At 38.5% G+C, this 20,824-nt stretch overlaps 4 protein-coding genes across 5 annotated transcripts; 1 reads left to right on the top strand and 3 right to left on the bottom strand.

The window, feature by feature from the left end:
- Nucleotides 1–845: 845 nt before the first annotated feature.
- On the top strand, nucleotides 846–2,023 carry LOC145909679 (uncharacterized). Its single transcript, XM_082997033.1, has 3 exons — nucleotides 846–863; nucleotides 915–1,767; nucleotides 1,968–2,023. Exons 1-3 carry the CDS (start codon nucleotides 846–848, stop codon nucleotides 2,021–2,023), a joined length of 927 nt encoding a protein of 308 aa, XP_082853159.1.
- Nucleotides 2,024–2,939: 916 nt separating this feature from the next.
- LOC145909678 (choline/ethanolamine transporter FLVCR2-like) lies at nucleotides 2,940–4,355 on the bottom strand. Its single transcript, XM_082997032.1, has one exon. The coding sequence runs from the start codon at nucleotides 4,353–4,355 to the stop codon at nucleotides 2,940–2,942; it is 1,416 nt and encodes a 471-aa protein (XP_082853158.1).
- A 3,378-nt stretch (nucleotides 4,356–7,733) lies between these two features.
- Nucleotides 7,734–11,771, bottom strand: LOC145909676 (protein unc-93 homolog A-like). Its single transcript, XM_082997031.1, has 7 exons — nucleotides 11,590–11,771; nucleotides 11,252–11,401; nucleotides 10,970–11,151; nucleotides 10,411–10,749; nucleotides 9,992–10,156; nucleotides 9,665–9,899; nucleotides 7,734–8,999 (listed from the first exon to the last, which is right to left on the bottom strand). Exons 1-7 carry the CDS (start codon nucleotides 11,717–11,719, stop codon nucleotides 8,740–8,742), a joined length of 1,461 nt encoding a protein of 486 aa, XP_082853157.1. The 5' UTR covers nucleotides 11,720–11,771; the 3' UTR covers nucleotides 7,734–8,739.
- Nucleotides 11,772–12,350: 579 nt separating this feature from the next.
- LOC145908274 (uncharacterized) lies at nucleotides 12,351–18,376 on the bottom strand. 2 transcript variants are annotated; one of them, XM_082995518.1, is made up of 12 exons: nucleotides 18,143–18,376; nucleotides 17,703–17,756; nucleotides 17,416–17,469; nucleotides 17,085–17,138; nucleotides 16,560–16,613; nucleotides 15,888–15,941; nucleotides 15,665–15,727; nucleotides 15,215–15,324; nucleotides 14,546–14,642; nucleotides 14,081–14,180; nucleotides 13,458–13,595; nucleotides 12,351–12,965 (listed from the first exon to the last, which is right to left on the bottom strand). In XM_082995518.1, exons 1-12 carry the CDS (start codon nucleotides 18,354–18,356, stop codon nucleotides 12,782–12,784), a joined length of 1,176 nt encoding a protein of 391 aa, XP_082851644.1. In that variant the 5' UTR covers nucleotides 18,357–18,376; the 3' UTR covers nucleotides 12,351–12,781. The 2 variants fall into 2 exon arrangements, with proteins under 2 accessions (XP_082851644.1, XP_082851645.1); XM_082995519.1 differs by lacking the exon at nucleotides 12,351–12,965 and having other exon boundaries at nucleotides 13,474–13,934.
- Between the last annotated feature and the right edge of the window lie 2,448 nt (nucleotides 18,377–20,824).

Here is a 20,824-nt window from a genome sequence, read left to right as displayed (position 1 = left end):
CGGGGACCACTGAGGCGAGCAATTCCACAGTTATGATGCGACTAAACTCCACCACAACATACAACACAATGGTTTAGTTATATGCTACTCTGTCGTGTTTCTGGAACAACCCCCTATGGAGCATTTGGACATTTGTGAAAATAAATGAAAAAAGTTTAAACGCACGAATTAATATAAAAAAATGGTACTACCTGCGACCACGTGATATGCCCAACGTTTTTATCTACATGCAACACATGCTTGCGGCCTCGGCGCTACACCACGCAAGTAGGTCACCAGACATGGCTACTCAAGTGTGTCTTGGAGGTTACCACCAGCAGCCCATTTGTTCGGCCAGTTGTTAGCATTTATTTTTCAGCATTTTGTTTTTGTTTTCCGTTTTATTTTAGAACTGAGGATGCTTTTAACGAAACATGTTTTCTTTACAATAAATGCGTTTGACAAAAGGTTATTTATATTGGTATTTCGCAAATGTGAAGTTTCCACCTGTGTCACGCACAACAAGTGGCGTTGGAAAAAGGTCGATTTTGAAACGAATATTGAATGTTGTCAAACTATTAATCAGAATTGTTCTTCTGGCACTCAAGTTTCTAGTGTTTATTTGAAACCGACGTTTCGTCTGCCATCCGGCGAGACTTTCTCAGGGTTATGTTAGCAATATTGCATCAAGCGCATAAACACAAAAATCGCAAGAAAAACGCAAGAAAACACAAGAAAAAGGGAACTGGATAACACTGGCACCGCTTGTATCAACACGTGACCAGGTGTGTAGCGGGGCGTAACACTTACAACAAGTTGTTGTAAACAGCTGGAAAATACACACATTGCTCCTTGTCATTAACACAATGGTTGTTCTTGTGAATGTGGAGCGTCTCCAGGAACAGACGTTTTGTGTGGTCCTCCTCCATCTCTAGGACTCGGACCTCGTCGAAGTTAACTCGGTGACCGAGTGTGGCAGCGTGTTTTGCCAGTTGTTCCTCAACCACATTAACCATGTGGAAGATTCCATCAAATTCACTTTAGAAAAGGAAAGTGGTGGCACACTACCATTTTTAGATACAGAGGTTATCCGTGATGAGAAAGGTTTGATCAGCACTCGTGTGTATCGCAAGCCGACGCACACCAATCGGTACCTGTCGTTCAAGTCGGCACATCCGATACAGCACAAGACAGCGGTAGTGCGGTCACTGATGGATAGAGCCGATGCTCTGGTTTCCAGAGAAGAAGATCGTGACAAAGAGGTGAAGTTTATCAAGAATGCACTGCGGAAAAATCTGTATCCGTCATGGATGTTCAGAAGAAAGCCCGCGGTCAAGCCACACGAAACAGCGCCAACTACCGGTAAGATCGTTTTGCCATATATTCCTGTTTTAACTGACACGCTAAGGCGTATGATGTTGGACTATGGTATTGCGGTCTACACGAAGCCACACAGAACACTGGGCAAGATGGTGTCACACCCTATCGAGAAGGGTACGGCCCAACCCAAAGGCGTTGTGTATTACATTCCATGTAAGGACTGCGGTGGAGCATACATCGGTGAAACCGGAGGAGCGTTGCAGACGCGGTTAAAAGAGCATCGCCGCGACGTTGCAGCGAAGAACAGCCAGAGGACAGCACTGGCAAAACACGCTGCCACACTCGGCCACCGAGTTAACTTCGACGAGGTCCGAGTCCTAGAGATGGAGGAGGACCACACAAAACGTCTGTTCCTGGAGACGCTCCACATTCACAAGAACAACCATTGTGTTAATGACAAGGAGCAATGTGTCTATTATGCGCTTGATGCAATATTGCTAACATAACCCTGAGGAAGTCTCGCCGGATGGCAGACGAAACGTCGGTTTCAAATAAACACTAGAAACTTGAGTGCCAGAAGAACAATTCTGATTAATAAGTATGCCTGGCAGCAAAAATAGCAGTATAGTTGTCAAACTAATTATGCTTATCCTGAGACACATATGTAGGTTTGCGAGAAATTCCAAACAGATTTCATGCGATCATCTCAGAGCGGAAAGAATGAAAACAAATGCACTAGCGGCTTGTATTTAACAAATAGTCGTGTTTAAACCTAAAAGATCGAAATATTTCGTCGAGTTTCTTTATAAAACGAACACTTGATTCATGTTATCATTTCTCACGTTATATTTTTTATTTGTTTTGTTAAAAAATACAAGGATGAATAAGTATCCGTAGCACTTCCTTGCAGTAGGGTAGGGCAGACATATCAGAAATGACTGTAATTAATAAATTCGTTTAGATTGAAGATAAAATTATACAGGAAAGTAAATTCCATTTTATTTGCTAATTTCAGTCCAGACTAATGCTCAATTGAGATTTTGTTGTGGAAATAATCCTAAACACATGCGACTATGTCGACAATATGACAAAATACAATTGTGATATCGTAAACAGAAAACATGCAGCGTGGAAACGAACAATAGCAACCACATGCGTCGAGAAGATCGTTTCAAAACAATTTGGCTTACAATATTTTAATGTGCAAGAATTTTTATTCAGTCCTGGTTTGCCCTCTTTAAGACGGATTCAGAATCATGTACATAAATTGTTATGTGACCAATTGAACGGAGGACTATTTACGATGTGAAGACAAACGGATAATGCAATAAAAGTTTGATCAATGATAAATAAAAACGTGTGCATATTTCCGTGTTAGAACCTGCAAGCATGGAATTGCCTTTGACCAACCGCTAAATCAATTGTCGATGTTTCGCTTCTAAATGAATTGATTACTTCCGAAGGTGTCCGAAGAGTAAATCAATGGAAAGATCACATTTATTCCGGTAAGCTGTTGATGGTTGAAGGTTGCGCAAAAGGTTGTATTGCTAAGACTATCGGTGCAGTTGCCAAAATCCAAAAATCATAGTAACACCATAAAGTGACATCTAATGAATCAAACGTCAATGAATCTTTTTCAACTAATTTTCATATTCTGACAGAAGTTTAGATGTTTCCGAAGTTTCAGCCTCAAGACGACGAAATGGCAACTTCTGCATAATCATAAGCAGAGTTGCAATCACGGTCATGACAAAGGGAAAGGCCAGAGATGCAGCCGCCCCATATTTCTCCAGCAAAGCTCTTCCTACAATGGGATAAGACATGCGCATAATGCCCACGCCTGTCATGATAAGCATGGTGACTTGCAATGTTGGCAGAGGATAGGTTACCTCCATCACTAACTGCAAACACACAACTGCAGCAGCTCCTATAAAGAAACCCAAAAGGACCACGCCAGCATAAACTGTAAACAATGAATTAGACAAAATGCCGATCAACGTTAATAAAGTGGACGCTGAAACCAACATTAAAGATATTATCGCTATAGCTCTGTACCGTTTTGTTTTTGTAATGATCGGCCCTGTAATGAAGCCAGCGACAACGAACATTAACCAGGAACCCATCAACACAAAACCAGCTGCTGAGTTAAGGTTTTTTTCGTTAGGGAACTGTTTGTGAAGAACTGACGAGAGTAGAATCGTGTAGTTACGTAAGACCGGATTCACAATTCCTATAGAAGCCCAAATGGTCAAAAAGTGTCGATCGGTAAAAAGTTTCTTTAAGGTTGTTCCAAACTGTCGCAGGTCATCCTTTACCGACGCATACTTTGCTCTCTCGCGAGCTTGCCAAATTTCCGCTTTGGCCTGTGCAATACTAGGAGGCAAATCGGGCTTGTCTTTGACGAAAACAAGTGTAATTGTAAACACTACAGCCAGAATTCCAGAAATCGTCCAAAATACATACGTCAGTTTTAATCGCATGTCAGTAATGCTATCCGTAATAATTAAGACGTTTGACAAGGTTACCGCACCACCTGCTTCCCCGACCGCTCGGCTTACTGTTAGAAACGCATTTACATTCGCCATTTCGTTAGCTGGAAACCAAATGGAGGCCGTTGCAGTTTGCATAGATGTCGTGGCGACCGTACTAAAGCCCTCTGAAGCTTGTCCAACTATAGCAAGTGGAAATCCGGAAGGTATCCAAAAGGATATGCCGTCCAGAGCAAATCCAAGAAACAAAAATCCAGTGGTCGTTAAAGTTGCTGTTTTAAATCCGATTCGCGTAACAAGAAAAGATACAGGAGCTGTCGCAGATATAAACATTACTGCTTGCGTGATTGTCAGCCAGTCTATTTGCCACGGTTGTACTTTGTAGAACTTGGCCAAAACGTCGTTGGCAGATCCAAACAGCGACTGATTGAATCCACGAATACCAATAATTACAAACATAAGAAAAGCAACAAGAATTCTTCTTTTATAAGTCTTGATTTCGTAAGTTGGTTTGTCGTCGTGGACATTACATCGGTCTCCACTGTACACAGGTTTGTCTTCTGCCATTTTTCTTTGTCATTTACAACACTAATTTACAAGCAATCGTGTTTAAATCTGAAAAATCGATATATTTCGTCGAACTGCTTTGTACATTTGTGCATAAACACTAACCCTTAATACATAGTTTCGACCTCTTTAAACGGTTAGCTTTCTTTTTTTTTTGTTAAAAATACAGCGTAGATATTTGTCGTTCCTTGTACTACCTGCCGAAAAAATCAACCACTTTGATGACGATGAACATTATTACCAAGCTGATGAATTTTACGACGAAAACCTCTGCGAAATAAGCAGGATATAAAATCTCAACCATGTAAGCCACACGAATGCAAATATGGCTGCTCACTTACTCACGCACACAAACCATAGGTCCGTGTCATACAATGCGAGAGGGCAACCGTTACAACGACACAACATTTGTAGCAGAATGAAATCAATAGCGCAAATAAAAGCTGCAATAGCATCAACACGATAAATGATAGGAACTGCACGCGTTGCTGATTTGTTTTCGCTTTCAAAGGAAGTCGTTTGAAATATTTGCTTTACAGGATTGTATTGACTGTCGATTTCCATTCGGTTCAGCTTTGTTAACGTTTTGATGATTTTTTTATGCGGTGGTTCTACAAAATTAATACCTTCAACTTATTGATGTAATAAAAACACCCAGCACGCACCCAGCAACAAAAACACAACTATTGAATAAATTATATCTTCCAAGTTGTCGTAAGCATGTCTTCACCAGTTAAGTTTAATACTGTGACTTTTGGAAAGTTGCAAGCATTGGTGCTATATTTACCTTTGATCGTGCGCCATAACGGGCAATCCAATGATGAATAAGCATCCGCAGTACCGCCTGGCAATAGGTGATGCATTGGAATTAAGCCTTTGATCATCTGTGGTAATTTTGAAGAATTTATTGCATCTGGATTGTGGTTGGCGCCTGGCAATGTCAAGGTTTATGTGCTGAAACGAAATTCCTGTCATGGAATTAATGGCTTACCGGTGCTCGCCAATGTTCTCTGACTTGTGTGCACAGCAATTATAAGTGTCGTGTGAGCCACTTTCTGTATGGTACAATGTGATTGCAACTTCGTCGTAAAGAAGTTAATCGCGGTTGCAATCGATTCTGTGTCAGAATAAATCAACTCAACATTTGTCGAAAACGCATTCCTACTGGGTAATGAGTTTTGTCATTTTTGCACCTACTTTTGCATGTAAATGCCTGATGGTGACAAATCTTTAACGAATATATACGTTCTGTAGTAGGGTTGTTACAAATGCAACTGCCGGCAACCCAGAAATCGTCACAAATGGCTACGACCCGCATTGTCCAATACCAATATTCCGGTTCTGTAGCAACAATAGGAATAATAATACCTAAAGACGCAATGCTTTCTTGCCGGTTTAGGTTGCAGAATTAGCATTGCATCGTGTCTCGTGGAATAGAACGGAATTGCGAAACACCAGTACGTCATCGTTGTTGAGTTTCAAGATTTCGACTTGTACTCAACTGCTCCATTCTCCGAAGATTACTTGGAAATTTGGGACGGCCAAGAATCGGTACGTTTTGAAATCAACCTTATCACCGGGCAATCTCTCTTAGGTCTGACTTTTGTTCATTTATTTTCAGTTTGGCGCAGGGCGATTTTGTGTAGCTTCGCTGCTCTTAGTAGCGTGGTTACAATAACATTTGTGACAACCAACCACGATGGACATAACAAGAGAGGATTTCATGTAACATGGCACACTATCGGTAACAACCATTTTACCTCGCAACCAAAGAAGCCCTGAAGTAGTTTTTCTTTCAAAAACGACCATCTTAAGATATACGGTTTAGCACATAATTGTAATCGCAAACTATCAATTAAAACAGAACTGATTATGAAAAGCCCGTGAGCTACTAGCAGCTTTAATTTCAATGATTTTTTTGTGGTTTTCAGATCGTGCATCAAACGAATACACTTGTTGGAATGGTTCTTGCATTCCGGAAGCAATTAAACAACGATTGTGATAACAGCGATGAAATAGAATGTGGTAAGAACGAGAGCGTGCATCAAACTGGCTTTTTTCTACATATAGTATTGTTTACAAATCTTTGCTTTTATATCAATGCTATAGACATTTTGGATGCCAAATACAACGAAAGTGGTTTGTAGAATCAGGTAACGTCTGGAGTTTTTCTTGTTGTTTCAGCGCATAAAACTTCCACCTAATCTGAGTGTGGAAAACCTGCCATAGCGCCACAGTTTACTAGGGTAAGTCACTATAGTGGAACCTACAATTTTAGTTGATTGTCCAGCCACGGAACAAAAACGATTATTTTACATATCGGAAAATATTCTGGCCAAGGCTGAATTATAACTTTACTATTGTCATTACTAGTGTAATGATTTTCCGCGTAAAATATTACATAAAATTTAGAACCACAGGAGAGTGGGTGGCAATGAAGCGGTGCCGAGTAGCTGGCCTTGGCAGATTGCACTTTTTGTCTATCCGTTCGGGATTCCTTTCTGCGGAGATTTGATTATTAGCGAAAGATGGATTGTCACAGCAGCTCATTGTTTTGATGATTCAAGCTAGTAGGTTTCCGGTAACCTCCCCTTTTTGTTTTTGGTCACCCCAGGAATGAGGCTCAAAGACAGTTTTGTCAAACACTATACCTCGTTTTGAGTACAATAACATGTCACAAAGCTGCCATTCTTTCTAAGATGTGGTATTTGAACAAGACCATTGACGCTTCATTCGTATACGCATATATACACCTAAAGTATCTCGATATAATCCTGCATGGTCTGCTGAAAGTAGATAAAAGTAACATAAAACAAAATATCCTGGCTCACCCGAAAGAATGAAAATGAAGCACGTACGAACATATTCGAAATAACGTTTACCCACAACAAATCCACAGTGACAATGGATACCCTTTTAAAATCTACTTTAATTCACGTTTTGCATACACACACACACATAGGTGATAATTACGGTCAATAGGTCTATATATTCAAAGTAATTTCTGGGTCATCGCCGGTCGCCGTAAACGGACTGGATCCCCAGGAGAAGTGTCAGTGGCTGTGGATTCTGTCGTCCTTCACCCCGAATACCAGTAAGGATGTCCTTGTTGTTTTTATTCACCGTGCTGTGTGCTAATTTGCCCCTTTTTCAACATTCACATGATAGCTTTATTTTGAGCTTACGCATTTTTCTGCATGTTTGCCACAAAAATAAAGAAGCATTCCTTATATTTGCATTCCATTAGAAACGGTTAAAACAACTTCAACAACAATAATACACAAGTAAAATTTGAGAAACATTTTCAACCCAAACATTTTTAAGTATTATCTGCACCATCCAGGCGAAATTATGCCTTTGGTAATATGTTACTGCGCCTTTCCATCACATAATAAATTAAAGATATACACACAGAATATCTTATGTTAAATATACATTCTTGCAAAATAGGTCCCAGTAGATGCGTTTGTATTTGCCTAAAATGTACGATTGTAGTGTTCGTCCGTGAAACCTACTTTCATTTACTCGCTTTTATTAATTCATATATTGAGCTATTTTTAGCGATGCAATATCACTGAGCAAGTGCCGTTTTTCTTACAGGGCACAATAGGAGAAGCGTTTATCACTTATACTAAAGCTTCGGAATTAACAACAGTCGTCTTCAAAAAGTTGTAGGGCAAAATGACTATGCAATGGAATGAAAAAATACAGTGCAGTTAGGCAACATGCACTAAAAGCAGGGACGTTCAGTAACTTGGGTTGTTGTGGTGATAATTGTGACGAATCATTTGACCTTTTGTACGGAATTACATAAATCAATTAGATATGATAGACCTCCGCATCAATACCTCATATGCGTAACTACTATTTCTTTACTATCAGCTGTTAGTTTAAATGAAAAACCTTGAGCATTGCTTGGTTTGTTTTCGGGGATGAACCACGACGATGTATACGCCGCCACAACATAAGGTTTGTTCATTATCATAGGATGTTTTTGTGTCAAACAAGCGCTAACAAATCACAATGCATTCATTTTTCCTATTTCAGGTTAAACTGCAACAAAATAGACCTAATCGTTTAGATGGAATTTCGAAGCGGTTTAAAACCGCATTATCATCAATGACAGGCAGGTTATATGTAACGCAATTAGTTGCATTTTAAAAGATAAAAAAAAATGTTTGTTTTCAGGATATTCTTCGACTTTTTCTCAAATCATTGATTTGTTTTCCGGTTTCCAGGAGTTTCACATATATTAGTTTATACAACGGTTTATCTTCGACGAAATACACTCAGCAATACTTTCATTTTAAAACCGATAGTGCGGCTTACAATTTAAGACTCACGCTTCATAGAAAGGTTACATTTTTGAAAACGTTTTATCACTTCACGCTGTTTGAACTCTGCTACACCTGACAAACAATATACAATAATCGATAACAAAATGAGAGCCGAAAGCAATTAACACAGTAAACTTACTAAAAGATGCCATGCTAATCACCAACAGAACGAGATGAAAGTATATCTTGTACCTCACGCACACTGGAGTACTCCAACCAGATTGAAACGCATAACCACCAAGAAACCAAAAAGACCAAACCACCATAGCTGTCTTTTGACTTTCAGGAAAGAAAGCAGCGTGGGCAGCTGTAAAGAAGTTATGCGATGGAAACAAAACAAAAAATAAAAACGATTGGCGGCTATGGTTTTGGCTCCTCACTTATTATATTTTCCACGACAAATTAAATGGCAAAATTCGTTGCTTTTTTGAAATAACAACTCAAAAGTGTTACAAGGCAGGATTGCTCTACTGCACAGGCCCTTTATCTCATCTCCCGTGTTTCGATCATAAGGTTCACTGGCATCGCAGCCAAGCTGGGTCCCCTATATTTTCCAACATGTCAGAGCAAGATCTGAAAAATCAAGCTCCCGGTGAGGTTTGAACTCACGACCCTGGGCTAGCCAGGTCTTGTCGGGGAAAGTGGCTGGTCCAGCATGGCTACGATGCCAATGATTTTCATTGAGGTAATGTCAATATGATACAAATTATTTGCAGACGACACAAAATATGTTTTAAAAATGAAATGTCAAACGCAGTAACTTGCCTGCTAACATTGCAGCTAGGCAAGCTTAAACGTTACAAACATTCATTAGTGCAATATTTGCGTTTGAAACGTTTGCATTTGCATTACCCCAATGCTAAGTTATCAGCTTTGGCATTCCTTCTCAAACAATTGTAATGCTCCAATTATGTTGCACCTAAGACCTATAATAAGTACATCAGATAGTCATACAATAACACAACAGGTTACCTGCACTTATAACGGATCGAATTCCACATGTAGTACCAATCAACCCAAACAAGCAATAGACAATCCACTTGTTGGATTCAAAGGAACTCCAAAATAGGATGAATAAAAATGTTCCCACGTCCAGCAGTGTACATAAGAAAAGTGGTAACTGTCTTCCGAATTTATCCGAAATTTTGCCAACATTCAGTGCGGCAAAAGCCTCAGTGGCACCACAAGTTACCATACAAAGAGGCACCTGGAAGTAAAGTAAGTGGTAAAGCTGCAAATTTATAAATGTAAAAGTTTCAGGATTTTGTGGTCAACCTAATGAATAGTGATGAACATTACCTGATCAACACCCAGAATACATGATGTAAAGGCTCTCGGCATTTCCAAATACACAAACGACTGCACTAAACCATGACAAAATGATGTGGGAATTATAAGAAGTTGTTTGATTTTCAGCATGTGGCAAAATGCGCCTCTTAGAGAATACAGAACAATTCCAAACACCTTAAAATATCACATGAGAATTTTTGTCGGAAGAAAAGTTTTTTAAATAACAATTTTGCATAAAAATTTTTTACGATGTTGACACAATGTTACATCAGCATTTTATTTGTTTAATTTACTTTAATTTTTTCTGGAACAGCCTCATCATCAGATTGCCTTTAAAGCGGTTCAGGACAGGGAATTTCAAGTTGAATGTTGGGCGTTTTTCGTGTCTCAAGGGATATTTCCAAAGGTTTTGTCATATCACAATGTACAGATTCATTGTTGAAAATAACCAGAGACGCGTTCTTGATTTGGTCATTGCCTTCGTCATCTTCTCGCAATTCGGCACTTTCTACAAAACAACCCTGAATGGTTGCAGCGATTAAAACCAGTCCCATTAAAACTCCGAACATGATGTAAAGTGGGGTTTGAGAGGGAACGTACTGCACCAGATTTTGTTGCGTCACATTCGGGTCTTCACAATCGTTGGCTCCGCAAATCGAATAATCTCGTTGCTGTGATGTTGTGTTCGGGTTCGTTGAGTTTAAAGTGGAAACTTGGGTGAATCCCCCAACATAGAGTATAGAATAGCACACAAGGTTGCTGGTTAGCTGCAAAATTGTTTACAGAAACAAAAATATTTTCATTGAGTTAAAACTCCCTAAGTATTCTCCCTAAACAACAAGTATTCTCCCTAAACAACAAGTATTCTCCCTAAACAACAAGTATTCTCCCTAAACAACAAGTATTCTCCCTAAACAACAAGTATTCTCCCAAAACAAAAAGTATTCTCCCTAAACAACAAGTATTCTCCCTATACAACAATATTACCGATGACACATAGACCATGCATGAACACTGGCCAAGGAACCGAGTGTTGTAGAAGTCGCATTCCTTTTTTCCAAACCTGGCGTAACTTTTTCCGAAATGAACGCAATATATCACGAGCGAAGGCCAAGTTAAAGCTCCAGCAATTCCCACAAGTATTCCGCTGGTGGTCAACATGTAGACATCTGAATTTATTCATGTTGGAGCGATGATTAAATATTGTTTACCAAAAAATAAAGATCATTTGATTTGCTTGAAATATTAACTAAATATCAATGCATGTACTTGGGTAGTAGTTGGAGCAGATGTAGAGAAAGTGCATGCAGTAACCGGATATTAGCGCGCGTTTAACGCTACAGAGCTGGAATACCACCGGGGTGCCTGTGATGACGAATATTGTTGCGGTGAAATAAGCAGCCGTGGTCGATGTCGCCCCTAAAACAAAAGTAACAAAACACATTCAGCTAAATGTGAAATACATGTACATGACATATAGCATGTTACTGTTTATGGTTGGATAGATTTTACACATTAAATGCATATAGTGTTTTTTCTACCAAGGCAAGTATTTGGTACGGTTTGCTTTTAAATCCGCAATGAACATTAAACACTGTCTTATTTACCAACGCCGTTGACGATGTTCACGCTTGACTGCAGAGCGATCACTGACGTATACGACCCCATTGTCAGACCAACGGCAACCGTAAACAATGCAAACCTGAACTTAACATTTCTCTTCTCCTGCCGGTACATTTGCTTCCTTGTATAGACCAATATACTTATAACTAAATTACTGTGTTTTCGGGGAACCCTGTGTATGTAGATAAATTATAAATAAATTATAAACATTTCTATTGGAATATGACAGGTAATTTCAACGACTTGGTTATAAAACAAACCAAATTTCATGCGGATTGTAGTATATGCTTATATGTTTGTATATATACAAACTTTGTATACAAGAACATTTTGATTAAATATAATGGACTTTCATTTATAAATGTTGAAGTCCATGGCAACCAGCAAGTTTAGTAACTTATCAGCAACAGCAATGTGCAGAACTTTGTCGAGCGATGCAAAGAACCTTGGAAAACGACTCAACAAAGTAAATATTTTCATTTGCGGATGAAAAACACAATAACCTTAACCGGATCGGTGAACCAAGCCACCCTGTTGGAGGTATTTGATTTCCCGCTATTTCTGCGTGCAATATTGTAGCGGTGCTTGTTTTAATGTAAGCCAATTGTACGGCTCAATAAATATGTATTTGACAGACATTTTGCACATTTCCATTTGCTAGAGATATTAACTTGTGTTGGGTGTTTGTAAAAATACAACCAAATCTTTTTAATATTCAGGTTATATCTTTATTGTTGGTGTAGTCAAAGTAAATTTCAAATAAGGGCGAATCAAACATGCTCAAAAATATAATCAGCAATTGTATCACGGACATGGTTGCCAATAGGTGGGTCTCGCTGAGCTGATGACCCAACACTTTCCTGATTTCCCACATCAAGTGGGACTGGGGTTTGAGCTTCCTCAGAAAGATTGTGCATCATACAACAAGCTCCAATAACAAAGGGAGCTTCTTCCAGATGCACATCCAACGTCTGTTTAAACTTGCTGTACGAGGTATCCCCAGTCGTCCCCAGTCATTTTATATTATAATTATTTTTCGTGTTATTTATCTATTCAATTTTTTTTACAAAAAAAGTGCAGTTTTTAATATTTGCCGATAAATCATAAATTACACAACGTTGCCATGGTAATTTACAATACAAGGTTAGTTTTTGTCACTTGAAACTTCCTCAACATTTAATCGCATTTCACTTTCATTTTAGACTCCTTGATTCGAATTCTACTCCATCGTTTCCAATCCACCCAACTTATGTGGTTGAAATCCCTGGAAATTCTCGTCCAGGGACCATTGAGGCGGGCATTTCCACAGCTGTGATGCCACCATGCTCCACCACAGCACACAGCACAATTCATGTCATACCTGAAATTATAATAGGTCGTTTGTCAACAGCATTGTGTTACAACTTATTTAAATTCGGTCAATTTAGACTTCTGTATACCAAGCTAAAAACCTTGTTTAGGAGCAACCGATTTTTGCAATTGTGTAAGCTGCAGACTGCAGACACTGTTTCAACCTATAAGGCCTCGTCAGTGCAGCTGGTGTGACTATCAGACGACTTTCCTGACCAAACGGCTAAAAAAGACTTCCACTTTGTGGTTACTATACAATCACCGTCATCCGTTGGGCACCAAACTTGGTGCAAACGGAGAAAACAAGGTGGAAACACAATGGCCAAGCAATGATCAGCCAATAGTGCCGTCAGGCCCCGTGTCACAATAATCATAAGATAAGCAAAGTCGAGGCAATAATATATATGTTTGTTTTTTTTACGGGAAAAAAATCCAAAATCATCTCGTTTTGCTTTGTTTGCAAATAAATTATAACAGAACACTTCGTATGCTTATTACTTACATGTCATTGTCCCTGTCACGAGTTGTAAATCTCATCCCGTTCAAATTGGATGTCCCGACCATAGAATCTCCTATATTCCCTGAATAACCGGATATTGAGATTCTGTATGAACTTCCTTCATCGCCAATGCTAAAATTCCTAAAAACAAAATATTTCAAGTAGTTCAAGTAAACACCAACGGATAATTTGTTATTTTATATTTGCTTAGTAACTGCGCCATCGAGGCGTTCCATATTCCATTTAAAGTTCTATCTTGCAACTTCATAACTTGACAGGTTTATGATTTAGTTGTTTTAAAATCGTTGCTTTTTCCTAACGAAAACTTCTTCTTGTAATGTTGTATTCCACTGGGTTGCTGACACCCATTGTCAACAGTTTGGACTCAAACGTTCACACCCTAGAAACGCATCTGATGAGGTGCCGGAATCAGGGTCCAAAGAAAGATTTCTGCGGCCACATTGTTACGTCGTTTTGTTCCTTGTTTAATAATTTAAATTTACTGTGTGTAATTTTTTTGCACATATTTATGCAATGTGCCGCTCAAACTACTGTGTGTTTAACTGTGTAAATATTCTATGCCATTGACTTAAGTAAGCTAAAAACTGTTAAAATCATTTTCTTACCTGTACTCGGCAAAACCTTCATCACCGGAAAAATCCCGAAGATCAACACGAAGGCGACATCTAGAGGACGCACTGGTGATTTGATGCAGTTTCTCTAAACCTGATAAAATTTGTTTGTTGTTACAATATTGTTAAATGACTAAGGGCAATGGAATCATTATCATAGCAATCGATACTGGTATGAAATCCTGGGTTTAGTAAAGATGTTGCAAAGAGTGTCCAAAAGTAACTGGGTACGCACGTTTCAAAAACGTTTTTAAATTAACATGTTTTGTAAAACTAATTGTGTAAACCAATTCAAAAATCTTTTCAACAATGTGACAAGTCTGACTTTGTTTTTAAACTATGGAAATGAGAAATAGAGCATTCCTCAAAATTTGCACAACCTTGAACCTAATTTAAAGGCATTAACTTGTGTATAAACTTGTTAGAAGATTGGTTGAGAATTTTTGTTGGAATACAAACCCATCCAAAATTCTGTTGATAGATTTCCAAACCCGTTCTTGTAATTCACCCAATCTCTATCGAAACTCACAGATCCATCATAACGACGCTGAAACACCTGGTATTGATCATAACGTATTATTTTTACAATGTTTATGTGCATACTAAACTATACCAATGCAAAGCGCGCCAAAAGTCGAGTTTCGAAATCGGTGTAATATTTTTCGCAGTTTAAATTTCATAAAACTAACGACTCCACAACATTGAACCATTTTATGACTGTTTGCAGAAAACAAGAAAGTAAATTACCACCAGAGAAACCCATCCCCTTATAGTGGGAAATATATAACTTTTTCCTACGGCCTATTTCATAACAATAAACACGAGAAAAAAAAAGGTTGAGATGAGGTTATGTTTATGCTGTCTCCAACCAAGCTCAAAAGTGTAAGTGTCCAATTTGGCCACGTCATGTAAAAAGGTGTAAGCAATCGAGCGTGACGGAACATGGCAAATTGTTTTGTTAGCGTTTTGGTTGCCGTATAGACAACTCCAAAAATAGCACAAATAAAAATGTAGAGAATTTAAATTAACATTTATAAAGTGGAAACTACAATTAACGTTGGGCAAATAAACTTGTGTGGATAGTGTTGGTGCAGCGCAGGATATTTACCACAATGTCAAACTAAATACCTGCCACCCATCCTCGCAGAAAACTTCATCAGATCCGAGAAGTTGGCGACCTTCGACATCGGACGTTTTGCAAGATTCTGAATGTACAAATTCGGGAAGATTTTCAACCCCTGTAAAAAACAAAATTGGTAAGTTGTAAATGGTCGTAAAAACACGGTCAGCGAATTTGTTTGACTTTCTATCTGCGGATTTTTTGCTTCCACAAGCCAAGCATGTGAAAGCTCGTGTTTTGGGATTTCGTTTGGGGACAATAACTTTCGGACTTAAATCATTCTTTGTCGGGTTGCGAATGATGAAAAGGTGTTGCGACGAACAAATTTTTCAGACTTGTGTTTATGCTAATGACACAAAGATAAAATCTGAGATAAAAAAACGGTCTCGAACTTGTTAAATGTGACACAGTGAAACCTTTGATATTATGGGAATTAAAAAGAATTGCATTAACTTAACTGTTAGATGTATGATTCAGCTCACGCTGCACTTGATCCACTTCGCTCTTCAAAACCGAATATTCTAAACAACGAATTTATGTTTTTTAAATGAAATCAAAACAAGTACAAGTCATTGCTTTTTAACGGATGAATTGTATCAGTCAGGTCTCATGTTCAAAATCCATCAGTTTTGGGTTTGGGGATATTCAACTGTTAGTGGTTATGCTTAAACAATACTTAACTGTTAGAAGTAAGGTTGAGTTGACCTTGCAGTTGATCCATTCTATTCGACAACTCTGTAAATAAAATATTCGATGATGTTGCTTTAATCATATGGTGATTTTATGATAAAGTTCGCCCAGCAGGGTAGTTGTTGGTACTTGATGGAAAAGTGATTCGCAATATTTTGTGGATGAGATGCGTGTAACAATTCAAAGAAATTAGTCGGTATATTTACAATAACATTTCTACAATATTTGTGCTAGGTCGGTAGACTGTGTTTTTTTGTATGAGATGACCATCTTCCCCGTATCCGCTTCTGGAGCGAGATGTCGGCAGACTATGCCGAAGCGGAGTTGGTGCCTTTTTTCCTTGTCTCTCTTTTCGATATCACCTACGACTACGTGGTGTTTTGGCGGCATTCAGCTCATGACACACGCAAAAAAGGTTCTCAAACACCTTACTGTCATATTTATGTTAGTAACTTATCTCAAGTATCGTTGCAACACAAACGATACTAATAAGGTCTTCGGAATGCATCTGAAGGTTTGTGTTACAAAACCGAATTTTTACAGCATTTTTAAAATCGTAAGCGTGGAGGCGAAAACATTTTGTGAAACGTCGGTGGCTTAATTGCAAATACTGTAAGGGTTTCATAAGTGGGTGGGTATTGGATAGAAAAATATGAACTAAACTGTTAAACGTATGATTCTGGTCACTTTGCAGTTGATCCACTTTATTCGTCAAAGCTGAAAACAAAACATTGCGTTTTTATAAACAAGGTAAAAACTTTTAACAATAATTGCAATACTGTTAATAATCCAAGGTTTACTTTGTTCCCAATATATTTTATCCAACATGAATGTTTAATTTAACTTCAGTGAAATTTGAACCCAGGTAAGGGATATTTCGGAAATTATAAATATTTTATTACTGCTTGGGCATTTGCTGCTTAGGCCACGAGCCTTTTCGTGCGACTTGTGGTAATATTACAATGCGTGCAAGTTGTGAGTGGACATGGCTTAATTGGGGACGAAACGTTTTTCCACTATTCGCTACAGGTCGTAAATTTGCCGTAAATATAATCGTCACATGATTGGTCCTTATCTACACCACTAGTGGCAGAAGGGAGTCCATTACAAGAGTCCCGAGGAAAGTTTTTTAGCATTTGTAGACTTGCAAAATATGAAAGATTGAAATGAAAATCAACAAAACTGAACTGTTGGACGTGAGAGTAAGATGACGTTGCAGTTGATCCACTCTGTTTGACAACTCTGTGAGTAAATTGATGAGTTTACTTTAATGCATGATATGATTTTGTGACAAAGTTTGCCATAGAGGGGAGTTGTACAGCTGTTTGCGTTAGAATCAATTATCTACCGACCATGTAAGCAGGGTTGTTGAACCACCGCTAACTTTTTTTAAAACGGTATGGCGGCTTGGGGCTGCTTGGTAATATCAGCAGGGTTATGCTAAATTAGTAAATTTTATGGTAATATCAGCGGGGTTTTGTTAAACTGGTGAACTTCCAATGGAATACATGAACTTAACTGTAAGATGAGTGACTCTGCTCATTCTGCATTTGATCCACTTTCTTCGTCAAAGCTGTAAAGCAAATTAGCTCTTTCATAAACAGGTTAAAATGTTCACCATCATTGCAATATTTGTAGATAAATGTGCATGAACTAAATTGTCAGGTGAATAACTCTGCTCACTCCGCAGTTCAACCACTCATAAATTTAGACACAACGTTTCAAGTTTAAACGAAAGAGCTCTACCAGTTAGCAAACGGTCGTATACGTTTAAAATGAATCCACTTCAGGTAAACAAAACTTAACTGTTGGAAGTACGACTTAAATGTCCTTTCAGTTGATCCAATCGATTCGACAGCTCTGTGAATAAATCGGAAAGTTTACATTGATTTGATTTTATGACAAAGTCAAGAAGTAAATGGAGCGGTTGATGGAAGTTGTTATGTTCGTATCTCGTTTTAATAATTACTTAATAGAAGATTGGGGTCGCATTTCACTGCGCAAATATTGTCTTGTGTGGCGTGCGGCTTTTATGCCGTTTATCTGCGTCCGACCAGCGCCATGTTTTACAATCTGTTAATCAGTACGTTGTCCAAGGTCTGGATCCCATCATAGTCATCCTGCCTTACAATAAATTGCGACACAGATCGTTTTTCGCGTGGTCGAATATCCCACATTTAAAAATGCCACCACAGGAATATCCCATGTTATATTTCAACACAATAAACTTATCAGAAAAATCTCACCGGTTACGAGTCTGATTAAATCCTCCTTTCCAGAATCTTCTATCTCTGATCCTTGTTGTTGTACGTCGCAAATGGAAACAACTCTGCATGTTTGTTGTTGTTGTTGTCTCTGTTCTTCACAAATGGAAACAACTTTGCATGTTTGTTGTTGTTGTTGATGAGTTATGACAAGATGGCCGATCAATAAAACTCCGAACAAAAACAATTTTCCCATTTTTACTCAAACTCTATTGCATAAATCTGCAAATACAACCCACGAGAATTGGAATCACGTCAGTTTAAACTGTAGAAAATCCAGCATATCTTCAAAATATCTGCTTTCAATTTGGTCTTTCAAATGTGCTTTCTGTCCTTTTATATTTAGGCCCAGACTTTATGACGTCTTTACTCGTTTCAGTTACGTCTTTTAACGTGCGCAACTTCTTAGTTTCGTTTGTCACGGAATTGCAGCAAATGTCTCCTGTGCGGGGTGTATTGCGACACTTTCATAAGCATTTGTGACGCCCTTTGTGTTGCGACACTTTCCACAAATAACAGATGTAAACTTGCGGTGTCCACACAGACTGACTTGATGTTGGGTTGACGGTGATGCAAGACAGTGAAAAATCTGGGTACCGCCAAAACTACTTGCAACCACAGTCAGTAACTCAAACGCAATAGTAATGCTGGTTGTGAATGGACGTGGCCTAATTGAGGACGAAACTTTTTCCAGTATTTGCTACGGGTCGTAAACTAACCTTAAATGTCACATGATTTGTTATAAACCACTTTTTGGTATAAGGGAGGGCATAATGGTTTCTGTCCTTTAACATTTACACCCAGACTTCATGACGTCTTTACTCGTTTCAGTTACGTCTTTTAACGTGCGCAACTTCTTAGTTTCGTTTGTCACGTAATTGCAGCAAATGTCTCCTGTACGTGTGTATTGCGACAAATTGATGTGCATTCGTGACGCCCTATGTATTGCGACACTTTCCAAAGTTAACAGATCAAACTTCTGTTGTCAGAACACAGACCGGTTCAAGACTTGGTCCCCGGGTCACACAGACTGACCTGATGTTGGGTTGACGATGTTAGACCAGCAAATCATCCAAATCACTCCAAAACCTCATTGCCACAGTCAGTAATGAAACGTCATAGAGTCAATATATGTTTATGATGCGAAGATATAAACACAACAATAATGCAAATGATGTTTCACATCTGAAGTGAAGTTAAGCCTGTCTTATGTTGATTTTGTTGAAACTTTAAACATAATTAACAGCGCTAAGTTCAATAATGTGTAGAATTTTTGTTCACAAATTGTTGCTGACTACAAAGGAACAAACATACCCCCTTGTAAAGGAGGTTTGCAGACGAACAACTGATCGCAACATTCTACTGTCATATCTACTTAAATTTGATTCAACCTTCATTCCAACTTCAACACATTATGAGCAAAACTTATCTTTAATCAAGTCCTGTAGAATACTTTTCATAATCAACTGTATAACATTTAAAGACACTCGGCTGCAACACAATTTTCATCTCAACTGAAAAACGTTGAATTTTTGACAACACTCTAACCCGAACAAACAAAAAAACAATGGCGACGACACAAACTATAGTTGGTACAAAGACACCCTTAAGTTACTCAAACATTCTAATTTGCCAAAGAATCAGAGCTGAAAACCGCAAACTACCAGATGTTGACACAGCGTCTTACGCATGTCAACCGATAAGGGCAGCAGATAAACACGGCTTGTCAAAATACAACTAGTCATGTAAGGTGGTCGATTGAAACTTGTGGCAAAAAAATTCCTATAAGAGATAAAATATTTTGTACACGCAAAGAACCGCAAACACAACACAAGGGCACCATTGGTTACAGGTTTTATGACATCACCCCTAAAAATGGTCACACAAATGTTTGGCACGCGATGGATAAAAGAAATAGCACGCATACCTGCTAAGGTGTAACACTTTTTATCATTTGCACGAAAGCCAAATAATTAAAGCAATATCGATGTTTGTGTAATTCAGTTAATTAAACAAGCGATTGTTACTTTAATGCACGGTCCTTCGAAACAGGAAAAAGGCACGTGCGTTTTTTTGTAACCGTGGTTACGACCAAGTTTGAATTAAATTTTTGTAAGTGTTATTTGTGCAATGCTAGCTGTAAGTTGTGTTGGGTTTATTAACCGAACAGTCTAAAAGCAGCAGCTGCGTTAGCAGCCAATGCCGGTTTGGACTACCTGGGTTTAGGGGCTAGGATTCACGAATGTATATTAACAAAAGGTTTTCTTTACAGATATCGAAAGCAGAGACTGACTTCCGTGACCTTGGTAAACTGCCAATATTCCTACGTAAAATAATACTTTTTAATTCTTCGACATACTTGGCGTTTTTTTTAATTGTTGGGAAGTGTTAAGCATATAAACGCCATAGCATTCGCTTAGTAAGGCCTATAATGCACACACGCATCGTAGAGTCACTTAGCCTCTTGCAATATCCAAAACCTCTTGCAACCACACAGTCTGTAATGAAACGTCATAGCGTCAATATATGTTTATGATGCGAAGATATAAACACAACAATAATGCAAATGATGTTTCACATCTAAAGTGAAGTTACGCCTGTCTTTTGTTGATTTTGTTGATACTTTAAACATATTTAACGGCGCTAAGTTCATTAATGTGTAGA

This window comes from Ascidia mentula, chromosome 7 (genome assembly GCF_947561715.1).
Source record: "Ascidia mentula chromosome 7, kaAscMent1.1, whole genome shotgun sequence".
Lineage (NCBI taxonomy): Eukaryota > Metazoa > Chordata > Ascidiacea > Phlebobranchia > Ascidiidae > Ascidia > Ascidia mentula.
The sequence above is the reverse complement of the archived record's forward strand: the minus strand, read 5'-3'. Positions and strand labels throughout refer to the sequence as shown.